General features: G+C 51.6%; 1 protein-coding gene across 1 annotated transcript in view; it reads left to right on the top strand.

Annotated features, from left to right (window-relative positions):
• LOC133359957 (immunoglobulin superfamily member 22-like) overlaps window positions 1-15,416 on the top strand; it is a 33,533-nt gene continuing 18,117 nt past the window's right edge. The window contains 12 exon segments of the mRNA XM_061578522.1: window positions 1-242; window positions 5,014-5,215; window positions 6,031-6,186; window positions 7,403-7,548; window positions 8,429-8,528; window positions 9,059-9,101; window positions 9,426-9,615; window positions 10,904-11,020; window positions 11,942-12,104; window positions 12,782-12,924; window positions 13,870-13,999; window positions 14,734-14,836. Of these exon segments, the coding sequence (XP_061434506.1) occupies window positions 5,116-5,215; window positions 6,031-6,186; window positions 7,403-7,548; window positions 8,429-8,528; window positions 9,059-9,101; window positions 9,426-9,615; window positions 10,904-11,020; window positions 11,942-12,104; window positions 12,782-12,924; window positions 13,870-13,999; window positions 14,734-14,836 (1,391 nt within the window). The 5' untranslated portion in view covers window positions 1-242; window positions 5,014-5,115.

Here is a 15,416-nt window from a genome sequence, read left to right as displayed (position 1 = left end):
AGAGGATCGAGTTCGGAGGCGGTGGTGCAGACAGAACGAGGCACGTCAAGTCCACCGACCTTCCAGTTGGCTCGCTGTTCCTTTGGTAGCGTAGCCGCAGAGGTTTGAGACACCTCCAGCACCACCACCAACCATCACCAACCATCACCCGACCATCGAGTGTCTGTCCTCGCATCGCTTCTCTGCCTCTCTGTCGCCTTCCCTGCTGGCGATTGTCGTTGAGTCTTGGAGAGATAGCGCAGGTGAGTGGCACAGGCTGGAGAAGAGAAGGGCTCATGGGTGAGTAGGTGAGTGAGTAGGTGAGTTGAGCGGTGGCGAGTGGAACAGGCTAGAGAAAAGGTGGGCTGATGAGTGAGTGGGTGGCACAGGCTAAAGAAGAGAAGGGCTGATGGGTGAGTGGCTGAGTAGGTGAGTGAGTGGGTGGTATTCTGTGGCACAGGCTAGAGAAGAGATGGGCTGATGGGTGAATGAGAGGCATAGGCTAGAGAAGAGATGGGCTGATACGTGAGTGGGTGAGTAGGTGAGTGAGTGGGTGGGTGAGTTGAGCGGTGGCGAGTGGCACAGGCTAGAGAAGAGAAGGGCTGATGGGTGAGTGGCTGAGAAGGTGAGTGAGTGAGTGGGTGAGTGAGTGAGTGGTGGCGAGTGGCACAGGCTTGAGAAGAGAAGGGCTTATGGGTGAGTGAGAGGCACAAGCTATAGAAGAGATGGGCTGATGCACGAGTGAGAGGCACAGGTTAGAGAAAAATGGGCTGATGGGTGAGTAGGTGAGTGAGTGGGTGAGTGAATGGTGCTCAGTGGCACAGGCTAGAGAAGAGAAGGGCTGATGCGTGAGTGGGTGGGTGAGTGAGAGGCACAGACTAAAAAATATGGGCTGATGGGTGAGTGGATTAGTGAGTGGCACGGGCGAGAGAAGGGATGGGATTTGAGTGGGTGAGTCGGTGGTTGGGTGAGTTAGTGAGTGGCACGGGCTAGATAAGGGATGGGATTTGAGTGGGTGAGTCGGTGGGTGAGTGAGTTAGTGAGTGGCACCCGGCCTCGAGCCTGGCACTCACAAATGATAGCTCAACGAAGTCGCGTATCACGTCGAAATGTATAGCAGTAGCCAAATACTCCAACCGCACGTTTCTAAATGTGGATGAAAAAATTAGGAGGGCACGGAGAAAAATCCACGCAATCACGGCGAGATAGATAGAACATGCAAACTCGAAATGCACAGCAGCCGTCAGGGTCAGCATCGAACCCACGACCTCCTGTATACCAGACGAGGTAGTTAAGATATCCTAACCACCGTGGTGATGATTAGAGAGAGAGAGACACGCAAACTCCAAATATACATCAGCAGGCATCGTCAATGTCGGGATAAAATCGGTGACCTCTTGCATACCAGGCGAGGTAGTTAACATCTCCTAGTGACCGTGATGATGATTAGAGAGAGAGACACGCAAAATCCAAAAATACAGCAGCAGGCGTCAGGGTTGGGATCGAACCCACGATCTCTTGTACACCAAGCGAGGTAGTTAATGTCTCATAGCCACCGTGATGATGATGAGAGAGAGAGACGTAGACTCCACATAAACAACAGCAGCAGGCATCGTCAGGGGTCGGGATCGAACCCACGTCCTCCTGTAGACCAGGCGAGGTAGTTAACATCTCCTAGCTACCGTGATGGTGATGGATGAGAGAGAGAGCGACACGCAAACTCCAAAAATACAGCAGCAGGCGTCAGGGTCGGGATCGAACCTACAATCTTCTGTATACCAGGCGAGGGAGTTAACATATCCTAGCCACCGTGGACCCAACAATAGCGAAGCTGATACAGTGTTCGGCAGACCTTCCATCATCCAGCAGTGGAATTTGTTGATTGAATGCAAACACAAAATCAAATAGCGGATATGTTGCTGTGATCGGTGTTGTTGATGATATGTTTGCAGTGATGGTGATGTTGTAGTGATAGTGATGTTGCAGTGATGGTGATGTTGTAGTGATGGTGATGTTGTAGTGATGGTGATGTTGTAGTGATGGTGATGTTGCAGTAATGGGTGATGTTGCAGTGATGGGTGATGTTGCAGTGATGGTGATGTTGTAGTGATGGTGATGTTGTAGTGATGGTGATGTTGCAGTAATGGGTGATGTTGCAGTGATGGGTGATGTTGCAGTGATGGTGATGTTGCAGTGATGGGTGATGTTGCAGTGATGGGTGATGTTGCAGTGATGGGTGATGTTGTAGTGATGGTGATGTTGCAGTGATGGGTGATGTTGTAGTGATGGTGATGTTGCAGTGATGGGTGATGTTGTAGTGATGGTGATGTTGCAGTGATGGGTGATGTTGCAGTGATGGGTGATGTTGCATTCATGGTGATGTTGCAGTGATTGATGATGTTGCAGTGATGGGTGATGTTGCAGTGATGGTGATCTTGTAGTGATGGGTGATGTTGCAGTGATGGTGATGTTGCAGTGATGGTGATGTTACAGTGATGGTGATATTGCAGTGATGAGTGATGTTGCAGTGATAAGTGATGTTGCAGTGATGGTGATGTTGCAGTGATGAGTGATGTTGCAGTGATGGATAATGTTGTAGCGATGGTGATGTTATAGTGATGGTGATATTGCAGTGATGGTGATGTTGCAGTAATGGTGATGTTTTGGTGATGGTGATGTGGCAGTGATGGGTGATGTTGCAGTAATGGTGATGTTGTAGTGATGGTAATGTTATAGTGATGGTGATTTTGCAGTGAAGGTGATGTTGCAGTAATGGGATATGTTGCAGTGATGGTGATGTTGCAGTTATGGGTGATATTGTTGTTGCTTTGATGGTGTTGATGTTGATAGGGTGCTGATGGGATTGAGGTGATAGTGATGATGATGATGGTAGTGAACATTCTGGTGATGGTAGCGGTGATGATGATGATGGACATTCGGTGATGGTGACAGTGAAAATGATCATGATAGTGAACATTCTGGCATCTGATCTGTCCCCTCCAGTCGTGAATCCTTTTGAGGTCGGAGGGACAGGTCGTCTGAATAGACAACAACGATAATAACAATTAAACAAATAATATAAAGTTCGGAGAGGATGAGTAGTGACTCTGCATTGTGTTTTTTCTTCCGGACAAGTGGTGGACGACTTGACAGCGGCTAAACACATACCTGTGAACCCATATGGTTTACCCCCTATTCTTGTACAGAACATTTGAGTTTTCAAGTCCATACGGCGTACAGCCGTTTTAATGCGGGCCAAAAAAAATGTGTGCCTGTTTATTTGTGTGTCTCCGTTGTGATGGGCCTTCATAGGATGAACGTTGAGATTCATAAGGGGCACGGGGTGACCAATAAGGTCTGACTTGGTCTGTACTAAGGTAGGCGCTAATCAGGGGTTGACAGGAATGCTTATAGACAGAGACCCATAGAGATCCTTAGAGATACATAGAGGGCTTTTGAACGAAAGTTTTACCGTTTCATGACAATCCCCCCCCCCCTGGTGTTCACATACCTGTCAACCCTTTATCAGTGCCTACCTTATTACAGACCAATCCAAACCTTATTGGTCACCCCATGACCTTAGAAATCTCAACGTTCATGCTACAAAGTCCCATCACAAGGGAGAAACACAAACAAAGAAAAAACATTTTTGTTGTCGTATTGAAACAGCTGGGTAAATCGTAAGGTTTTCCAGGTATGTTTTAACGTAAAATTATAATACGTAAATTAGAGAAATCATACTTAACTGACAATAAACATATATAACAATTATTATTTCTTATATCATGTAACCTCTGTAAAGAAAACCCGTGCCACCTGCTCCATGACCTCAATGTTAAACTTAATCTCTAAGTCAGCCATTTTGTGCCATCCTCATATATTGCGCAATGCAATAAAACCAACTGTTTTAACATCAAATTTCTGAACAATATGTAAATTTGATAATTCATATTTTACTTACAATAAACATATGCCACAATTATTCTTTGTTATGTCATGTAACCTCTGAGAACACACCCGTGCCGCCCGCTCCATGAGTTCAATGTTAAACTTAATCTCTAAGTCGGCCATTTTGTGCCTTCCTCATGAACAGCGCAAAGCAACGCAGTGACGCCAAACGTTGTAAACTATTACAAAACAACTTATATTTTCATCACCAAAACACTATCATCGTCTTGCAACTCGATTGTATCTATTCATTCGAGTGGGATTTGATTTAAAATAAATAAGTTACCTCACACTCTCGTAAGCATTTAAATAACCACGAGGCGCGACGCCATCTTATTTTTGTTCGATTTCTCCCTCGCAAAAAACGGCGAACAAAATACAAATAAAAATATAAGTGAACATCTCGCACCTGCGATAGCGAGCAGAGATATCCTCCATGTCGCAACACCGCAACTGAATTCCTCTGCCAATGGGATTGAGTGTCAGTGTTAATATTTGAGATGTGTATGTTATGCAGATGGGAAATCAACTTTAATAACAAAGTCTTAACTATGCATATTTTAGTTACCACCACGAACTCAATCAACAGTCAATTAACATTACCGAGTTCCTGTCAGTCGATTGACATTCAAATTTAAGTTATATATTATTGGAGCTAATGTAGACTGCAGCTTACTGGTGCAGAAAATAGCCCTAAATCTAAAATTGTACTCTACTGTGCACGTGGGGGCTCGGAATCCAATCCCTGATCACCCTTTTCCTGATCTTAAATTATGATCATGAAACGCACCTGGCTACCTTCAGCTATGCAAAATGGTTTATTAGGTACCCATATGCTACAGATTGTACAATAATACGTGCGATTAATCACAGGTGAGCTCACACCGGCTACAGTAGCAATGCTGCTTACTCATAAACACCTTGCTGCTAATGATGGTGGCATCCTCTGGTCGTGGTTGAAAATGATGATGTGATGATGATGGTGAACATGACAACGATGTCTTTTCAGTGTGGTTGAGCATAAGAATGACCCAATCCATCCGTGATAATCTATCCCCCGGCAAACTTCCCCTCTCCCACGTACAGCGCTCATCATCTTCCTTCCCACCTGCTCATCCTCCTCCAACTCCTCCAACTCCTCCGCATCCTCGTCTCCTGCTCTCCTGAAGTCCGTCGCCCTCCTTTGCAATGGACCGGAATCTCAAGGGCGGATTCGAGACCATGAGGACCACCACCACCAAGACGACCAAAATCATACGGAAGGGCAGCACGGGGATTGTCCAGCATGGTTAGAAATACAACAACGCCGTGCACTACGATAGAGGGTGGCCCAAAAGTCAGGATACATAGGGTTAATGTTATTATACAGGGTGGCCCAAAAGTGACGACACATAGGGTTATTGTTATTATACAGGGTGGCCCAAACTTCAGGACACATAGGGTTATTGTTATTAACAAGGTTGGCCCAAAAGTCAGGACACATAGAATTATTGTTATATAGGGCAGCCCAAAAGTCAGGACACATATTCAGCAAACATTGTGACGTCAGCATAATCACGGGGATGTTACCCGTCACTGGAACGTGACCATTGTAATACCAACGCCATCAGAAAAAATACATATTTAATCGGCGACGTTTCGCGCAATAGCCCTTCATCATGAAGAATAATAAGTAACGTAATGCCGTTCATGGCGCAGTAGTGATTTTTCCATTACTCAAAACGTAGTCTCATGACTTTCGTTCTTTTTTCTTAAAACCTGCACGTTTTAGCCTCTGTTAACCTTAAATATGAGAGCAGTGAACTATTGTAGGCACTACGGCATGGGGAGCCTTCCCATTGGCTAAGCAGCTGTGTCTGCACACAGCGGTGTTGCTGATGCTACTACTGCTGCTGATAACGCTGTATCTCCTCCTCTACTACTAATGATGATGTTGTTTTTTGCTAACTCTCCATCCTCACCCCTCACTCGGCACCCCTCCTCACACCACCTCCTCACTCATCCACTCCTCTGCTTCTCACTCCTCACTCCTCCACTCCTCACTCCTCCACTCCTCGTCCTTCCTCCACTATCTTCGCTGCCGCTCCTCACCGTGGCACCCAGAGTCGTCATCCACGAGCAGCACGAGCTCCACGGTGAAGCGCAAGTCGTCCATCACCACGTCCACCGTCTCGCTCGTCACCTTCAACACCAACGTGGAGCCGGGCGACAGCCTGCCCGAGTTCACCATCAAACCCCCTCCCCTCAACGTGCCCGAGGGTGAGCTACAGAGGAAGGAGGGGTCACTTGGGAGGGTGGGGGGGAGCGCGGTGTTGGTGCAGCAATGGTTAGCGTGTATGCCACAGTAGATGTTGACTACCTCGCCTGGTATGCAGGAGGTCGTGGGTTCGATCCCGACCCTGATGTCTGCTGTATATCGGGAGTCTGTGTCTCTCTCATTATCATCACGGTGGCTAGGAGATGTTAACTACGTCGCCCGGTATGCAGGAGGTCGTGGGTTCGATCCCAACCCTGACGTCTGCTCTATATTTGGAGTTTGCGTCTCTCTTTCTCTCTCCCCGTGGTGGTCGCATGGATTCTTCTCCGGGTTCCTCTGGGTTTTCCCTCCACTTTTAGAATCAACATGACGCGTTTAGTGTACGTGAATGCTTTACATTTCCACATGATAAGCCCACTTTGTTGAGCTAAAATTTGTTGCAGCCTGGTCGGCTTCTGAAAAAAGAGTTACATAGCTCAGTGGGCGTCACCTGATAAAATAAAATACAAATAGTTTTGGTTTTTTCGATAAAAACAACTGTCCTGCTGTATCGGTTCCGCCTGATGACGGTCGCTTGTGTTGCAATCGAAACGTCGTGATTTATTTTATTTTATTTCTACCCACGTGACTTTACCAAAAGAACCAATAATATGGATTACTGCAGTCACGAAAGCTTCAAATCAAGATTAAATACAAATAGTTTAGTACAGCGTGCGGGGCTATGAACTCGGCTGACACCCGAGTTCGATGCATGCTCACAGCCTCCTAACACCAGTCATAGCGATTATCTGAACTGGTACCGGGACTCACCTAGGTCGACTCAGCCTCAAACGAGTACCTGGAGCGGTGTGGAGTTAACATCGCCGCTGGGGAGATAAAGGCGGCCGGGCGTGGTGCTGGCCACCCAAATCCCTCGTGTGCCGTGCCGACCTTCATAGGTGCTGCCACTTGCTAACAGCACTTGGCCCAACAGTTTTTTAAGACTATACGGGGGGATCTTTGTCTTTAGTGTCTATAGTGCTGCACGTGGTGGTGGCTATAAAACTGCACTTGGTGCTGGTGGTGGCTATGCTGCTGCTGCTGCTGCTGCGTTGGCTGTCTGTAATCACCCAGCAACTGTGGAGGCCGCAGCAGAGAGGGTTGGTGGATGGATCACACGAAGATGGGTTGTGAGACTCTCTTGGCCCTCGCCCCCCCTATCCCCCTCCCCCCCCCAAGGTAAGAACGTCTTCATGAGGGCCAAGATTGCCGGAGAGCCCAAGCCCAAGGTCTGCTGGAAGCGCGGAGCTGGGAACGACGTCAAGGAGTTCGGAGAGCGATTTCGCGACCGATACGATGCCATCACGGGCGAGCACTCGCTCCAGGTGTCCACCTCACTCATACGCACAGCCACCTCACCCACACCTCACCCGCACGACCACCTCACCCACATCTCACCCGCACAGCCACCTTACCTGCACGCCCACCACCTCAACCACACCTCACCTGCACGGTCACCACCTCACCCACACCTCACCCGCACGGACAACACCTCACCCACCCCTCACCAGCACGGCCTTGGCCTGACCCACTCCTCACCCGCATGACCACCACCACACCCACACCACACCCGCATGGCCACTTCACCTGCACGCCCACCACATCACCCACACCTCACCTGCACGGTCACCACCTCACCTACACCTCACCTGCACGGCCACCACCTTACCCACACCACACCTGCACGGCCACCTCACCCACACTTCACCCACACAGTTACCTCACCCACACCTCACCTGCACGCCCACCACATCACCCACACCTCACCTTTACAGCCACCACCTCACCTACACCTCACCTGCACGGCCACCACCTTACCCACACCTCACCAGCACGGTCACCACCTTACCCACACCACACCTGCACGGCCACCTCACCCACACCTCACCCACACAGTTACCTCACCCACACCTTACCTGCATGGCCACCTCACTCACACCTCACCTGCACAGACAACACCTCACTCACCCCTCAACCGCACGGCCACCTCACCCACATCTCACCCGACCCCTACGGCCACTACCTCACCCACCCCACACCTCAACTGCATGGCCGGGCGGTGCATGCTGCTGGTGGCCACCCACCACCCCCTCTGTGTGTGCCATCGTGCCGGGCTCCATAGGTGCTGTTTCTCGCTACCAACAGCACTTGCCCCACCAGTCTATGAAGGCTACATGGGGAGCTTTGTATGTCTGTTGGGTACAGATCGAAAATGCCACCATGGACGACACGGACACGTACAAGTGCGTGGCCACCAACGCCTACGCAGAGGCGACCTGCACCTTCAGCCTGACCGTGATTGAGAGTAAGTGGGTGGGCGAGTCGATGGCTGGATGTGTGGATGCGTGTGTGGGTGTCTGGGCTGAGTGGGTTTGTTGAGTAGGTACGTGGGTGAGTGGGCGGATGGGTGAGTGGTGGGTGGGTGAGTGAATGAGTGAGTGGGTGGGTGGATGGGCGAGTGGAGTGGATTATTGGGTGCATTGGTGAGTGGGTGGGTGAGTGAGTGGACGGGTCGATGAGCGGGTGAGTCGGTGGGTGGGTGAGTGGCTGGATGAGTGAATGAGTGAGTGTGTGGATGGGTGAGTAAGTGGGTCGATGAGTCTGTGAGTAGGTGGCTGGGTGGGTGAGTGGGTGGATGGGTGGGTGGGTAGTGGGTGGATGAGTGAATGAGTGAGTGGGTGGATGGGTGAGTAAGTGGGTCGATGAGTCTGTGAGTGTGTGGCTGGGTGGGTGAGTGGGTAGATAGGTGGGTGGTTGTGAGAAAGTCTTCAGGAGAGTATTCTACTCCTACCTCACCTCCTCACCCTTCATTTCCTCTCTGTGTGAACGTTTCAGATCAGGAAAAAACAGTGGACTTCAAGTCGATGATGAAAAAAAGGTGAGGGCCAGGAACTCCAATCCCCAATACAAGGCGTCTATATCTATAATCTATATATGAGGGTCAACATCTATATATATTGATTTGAAGCTTTCGTGACTGCAAGAATCCATACTCTTTGGTTCTTTCGGTAAAGTCACGTAGGTATAAAATAAATCTATATATTTACAATCTGTATACGAAGGTCTACAAACTATAGATCGATAATCTATCTACGATGACCTACATCTATAGATCTATTATCATCCTCCTCTATTCTCCTCCTCCTATCTTCTCCTCCTCCTCTATTCTCCTCCTCTATCATCCTCCTCTATCCTCCTCCAGGTCCAAGCTGCCGCCTCCACCTCCACCCAAGGAGGTGAAGGTCCTCACGGAGAAGGAGATCATGGAGCTGCTGATGAACACTGAGAAGAAGGACCTGGAGCGTGTGTGCTTCGAGTTGGGCATCACCGACTTCCGTGGCATGCTCAAGAAGCTCAAGCAGATGAAGAAGAAGCATGAGGAGGCGATAGAGGTGATGGTGGTGATGATGGCGGTGGTAGTCATAATGGTGGTGGTGGTGATGGAGCAGTTGTGGAGTGGAGCGTTTCCCATAACTGAGCAGTGTGCTTATGAACAGCTCCGGTTAGACAGCAGAGATCTCACGTCGAATCAGTCGGTCGGCATAAATCTTTTCACCGGCTGCATAATGCTGTGTGCAGCTATCTGGTCTGTAACTCAGCACGAAACTTCGGATCTCTTTATCCACCGTCATGCCCTTCCTTCTCTATGCTTGTGAAACGTGGAGCCCTCTAATAGAACATCTGCGCTGGTTAGAAACATTCAGGCTGGCGTGTCTACGATCCATCCTGGGTTTAACCAGGCTGGATTGTGTGAGGAGCTCACAACTTCTTGAAAGATCTAGACATATTCCCATCAGTGAGCTCCTCTGGTAGGCAAGGCTGCGTTGGCTGGATCATGTAGCCCGCATGCCCAACCACCGCATGCCTAAACAGCTTTTGTTCTGCCGGATCGAGGGGGCTAAATAGGCACGACGCGGGCTGGAGAAGAGATGGAGTGATGTGGTACAGGAGGATGTGGAGCTTTGTGGATTTGCCAGAGACTGGTACCAGCGGTGTCAAGATCGGCCTCTATGTCGGAGGCTCGTAAAGGACGCTGCTGCTGGGCAGTTGGAGGCAGTCGCCCTCCAACAACAACGGAGGGCGGAGGATCGATGCTCACAACAACGAGCTAAGCACCGGGTGGCTAAAGCACATCCAGTTGGCACAGTAGGGGGCACAGGTGGTGCATCAACCAGTCATCTCAGTCAGTCGATCCGTGGCACCTGGATCTGCCCCATGGTCTCCTGTCAGCGGGAATTCGACATTTCACGTGGCCTCAAGGTGCACATAGCCTTGCAAAAGCGTCGTGGTGATGTCACCGCCACTTAGTGGCGAAATGCGCTTTTTGTTGTATGTGCGTCTCTGTGTTCGCGTGTGTGCGCGCGTGAGCAGGTAGTGTAGCGGTTAGCGTGCTGCGCTACGAACCTGGCGAACCGGGTTCGATTCCCGTTCACGGCCAACAGCAGTAACGATTATCTGAACCGGTCCTGGGCCTCTCCTAGGTTGACTCAGCCTCAAATGAGTACCTGGTGCAATGTGTAAACATCGCCACTGGGGAGACAAAGGCGGCCGGGCGTGGTGTTGGCCACCAATCCCCTCGTGTGCCGTGCTGGCCTTTATAGGTGCTCGCTAACAGCACTTCCCCGACAGTCTGTTAAGGCTATACTGGGGATCTTTATCTTTGTGCGCGTCTGATTGCAGACGGTGACACTGCTCAAGGACATGGTGGACGTGGTGGTGAAGACGGGCGAGAAGGCCATCTTCGAGGTCCACCTCGAATTCAAGGACCCCAACCACCAGCGCGTCCGCTGGTTCAAGGTCAGTTCGCATCCCAGATCGAGAGGTCGAGCCAGACGTCACACCGGTTACACCTTGAACCGGCGCGCCCTCTCTCTCTCCCCCACCACTCCCCCCTTCACCCATCGCCCCCCATCGTCCCCCCCCCCCCCCCCCCCATCTACCGCTCCTCTCTTTTTCCCCCATCTCACCCTCCCTCTCTCTCTACCTTCCTCCTCCTTCTCTACTCTCCCCCATATCCTTCCCATCTCCCCCAAATCTCCCCTCCATCGCCCCCATCTCCCCCCATATGTTTCCCCCATTTCCCTCATATTTTCCCTCCCTCTTCTCTATCCAATATCTCCCCCATCTCTCCCCCATCTCTCCCACATCTCTCCCCATCTTTCCCCATCTCCCAACCATCTCTCCCCCATCTCTCCCCATCTCTCCCCCATCTCTCCGCCATCTCTCCCCATCTCTCCCCCATCTCCCCTCATCTCTCCCTCATCTCCCCCATCTCTCCACCATCTCCACTCCATCTCCCACATCTCCCTCATCTCCATCATCTCCCCCCGATCTCCCCCCATCTCCCGCTCATCTCTTCCCCATCTCCCCCACATCGCTCCTCCATCTTCCCTCCATCTCACCCCCATCTCACCCCCATCTCCACCATCTCCCCCCCATCGCTCCCCCATCGCTCCCTCATCTCACCCCTATCTCCACCATCTCCCCCCATCTCCCCCATATCTTCCCCACATCCTCCCCCATCTCCCCCACTTCTTCCCCATATTCTCCCCTCTCTCTCTCTTTTCTCCCTTATCACTCCAATCACCCCCGCCCCCACCCCAATTTTCCTCATCTCTCCCTTCATCTCCCTCATCTCTCCTCCCCCGTCCCCCCTTCTCTCTCCACCCCCCCCGCCCCCCGTCTACCCGCCATCTCCCCTTGGTGGTGGTGCACCAGAACAAGGAACTGCTGATGACGGCCGCGAGTGCGGGGAAGTACGAGCACAAGCAGTTCTCCAGCAAGCACACACTGGTGATCGCCAACGCCGACCTCAGCGACCAGGCCGCCTACTCGGTGGAGGCCAACGAGAAGACGTGGACCGCCAACTTGAAAGTGATCGGTGAGAACGAGGGTGGAGGGTGGGGGAGGAGGTGGTGGTGGAGGAGGTGGGAGAGGTAGTGGTAGACATGGTGGTGGAGGAGGTGGTGGAGGTGATGGTGGAGGAGGAGGTGGTGGAGGAGGTGGAGGAGGTGGTGGTGGAGGTGAAGGAGGTGAAGGAGGTGGTGGAGGAGGTGGTGGAGGAGGTGGTGGTGGAGGAGGTGGTGTTGGAGGCAGGGGAGGTGATGGTGGAGGAGGTGGTGGTGGAGGTGAAGGAGGTGGTGGAGGAGGAGGTGGAGGACAGGGGAGAGGGGAGAGAAGGAGGTGGTGGAGGAGGTGGTGGAGGAGGTGGTGGAGGAGGAGGTGGTGGAGGAGGTGGTGTTGGAGGCAGGAGAGATGATGGTGGAGGAGGTTGTAGAGGAGGAGGTGGTGGAGGAGGTGGTGGTGGAAGAGGTGGGGGAGGTGATGGTGGACAGGGGAGAGGAGGGATAAGGAGGGAGGAGGAGATCTCAAAGTGATCCTTGAAAAGGTGGAAGAGGTGGGGGAGGAGATGGTGGAGGAGGAAGAATAAAAGGAGGTGGAGAGGAGAGAGGAGGAGAAGGAGCAGGGTGGAGGAGTGAGAACCCTTCTCCCCCCATCCCTCGGCCCCTCCTCCCACCCCTCCCTCACCACCACCCCCACCGCCCGTCCGTGCTCCAGATGACCCGTGCCGCATCCTGTCCAACCTGCGTCCGGCGCACTGCAAGGAGAAGACGATCGCCATGTTCGAGGTGGCGCTCTCCAAGAGCCAGGGCGACCTCAAGTGGACCTTCAACGGCATGCCAATCAAGCGCAGCGACAAGGTCAGCGCTCCGTGGCTGGCCGTCGAACAAAGATGGTCGCCTGCATTGCGCGTTTTCAGACGCTATATACACTACACTATACACTACACTATACACTACACTATACACTACTATATATTACACTATACACTAGTATACACTACACTATAAACTACTATACACTACACTCTACACTCCAATACTATGCAGTACCCTACACATCACACTACTATACACTACATGACAATACACTACTATACACTACGTGACTATACACTACTATACACTATACTATACACTACTATATACTACATTATAAACTCATTTCCACTACACTATACACTACTATACACTACACTCTACATTACTATACACTACACTATACACAATACTATACACTACACTATACACTACATGACTATACACTACTATACACTACACTATACACTACATGACTATACACTACACTATACGCTACATGACTATACACAACACTACTATACACTGCACTATACACTACACAGCGCTCTACACTACACTTTGGCTCGCCATCGAACAAAGATGGTCACTGCATCACGCGGCACTTTCGGATGCACTTCTGCGGCCATCTGGAATGCTCTTCCCTTCCGATAGATTGACAAACAAATTTCTGTAGAACTGCTCCTCGTTGTTGTGAGTTGTCCTTCCCCACCCCCACACCTCCAATTAGCGTGATTGGCTCCGTACGGTGCGAAAGAAGTTCAACGTACACACACACACGCGCGCGATAAGACAGACAGCCATCTCGTAGTCACGTCGCACGGGCGGCTCTTGAAATTTCGAGGTTGTCGCGGTTGCTGCTTATTTATTTATTTAATGAATCTAACCGCTAATTCTAGAACCGAACGGATCTTCCCCTTTGGGGGTTGTTGTTGTTGTTGTTTGCCTTTCCGCCGACCGCCTGACCGCCCGGGGCCCCCCACGAAGATGGAGATCGTGTCTCGAGACGGGGGCAAAATCCACCAGCTGATCATCAAGGACGCGCGGCTGAGCGACAAGGGCACCTACGGAGTCTGCATCGGCGACCAGACCTCGTCGGCCGAGCTCATCGTCGATAGTGCGTGGACGGAGGGGGGGGGGCGACGGGGGGAGGGAGGGATGGCGGGGGTAGGATGATTGTGGGAGGAGGGGGGGTGATGGTGCGGGAGTAGAGCTGTATATTTGGAGTCTGCGTCTCTCTCATTATCATCACGATGGACTAGGAGATGTTAACTAGCTCGCCTGGATATGCAGGAGGTCGTGGGTTCGATCCCGACCCTGACGATGCCTGCTGCTGTATATTTGTGCATGGCTAGGAGATGTTGACTACCTCGCCTGGTCTACAGGAGGTCGTGGGATCCGACCTGACGATGCCTGCTGCTGTATATTTGGAGTCTGCGGTATTTCTCTCCCCGTGGTCGCGTGGATTCAACGTCACGCGTTTTGGAGTAATTTGCTCCTGCTATAAATGTCCACGTGATGAAGATGATGAGGATAAGCCACTTGGTTGAGCAGCTATGATTTGTGATAGCCAGTGTCGCTTCTGAAAAAAGCAGCTATATTGCTCAAGAAGACCTTTCACTTGGTAAGATCAAATTAGAATAGCTTAGAGATAAAATTATATCAACCACACGGACACCATGGGCAGAGTACCTACCAAGGCCGTAATTATAATATATCTTGGGGGGGCGGCCACACTACCACCCCCCATCATCACCGCGCTACCCAAAGTTTCGTCACCACTCATGACCCACGTTTCTCTCCCCTCCTCACACCTCCACACCTCGGACTCGACCACCTGCTGCTTCACAGAGGAGCCGATCAAGTTCTCGAGCAACCTGAAGACGGTGCGCGTGAAGGAGAAGAGCGGCGCTCGTCTCGAGTGCGAGGTCACCACCAAGGACGTCACCGTGAGGTGACGCCTCGGGACAACCCCTCCTGCTGCTACTGGGGGTGGTGATGGTGGTGCTCGTGGGGGTGGTGTGGGGGTGGTGGTGTGGTGATGGTGGGGGTGGTGGTGATTGGTGGTTGTGATGGTGGGGGTGGTGGTGATAGTGGTTGTGATGCTGGTGATGTTGCTGATGCTGGTGAAGGTTGGGGTGGTGGTGATGGCGGTTGTGATGGTGGGGGTGCTGGTGATGTTGCTGGTGATGGTTGGGGTGGGGTGGTGTAGTAGTGGTGGTGATGATGGTGGTGGTTGTGCTGGTTGTGGTGCTAGTGGTGGTGGAGCTGGTAATGTTGCTGGTGCTGGTGGTAGTGGGGAGCGGGAGTGTAGCGGTAAGCGCTACGTTGTGCTATGAACCCGGCGACCCGTGTTCGATTCCCGCTCACGTTTCCTGCTCACGGTCGACACCAGTGACCATTATCTGAACCGGTTCTGTGCCTCCCCTAGGTCGACTGAGCCTCAACTGAGTACCTGGTGTGGTGTATAAACATCGCCACTGGGATGACAAAAGCGGTCGGGCGTGGTGCTGGCCACCCACTCCCTGTGTACC

The sequence above is a fragment of the Lethenteron reissneri genome, chromosome 66 (assembly GCF_015708825.2).
Source record: "Lethenteron reissneri isolate LAM-NWPU_2019-01 chromosome 66, ASM1570882v1, whole genome shotgun sequence".
NCBI classification, from domain to species: domain Eukaryota; kingdom Metazoa; phylum Chordata; class Hyperoartia; order Petromyzontiformes; family Petromyzontidae; genus Lethenteron; species Lethenteron reissneri.
Note: the sequence above shows the minus strand (reverse complement) of the source record. Positions and strands in the feature narration are given on the sequence as shown.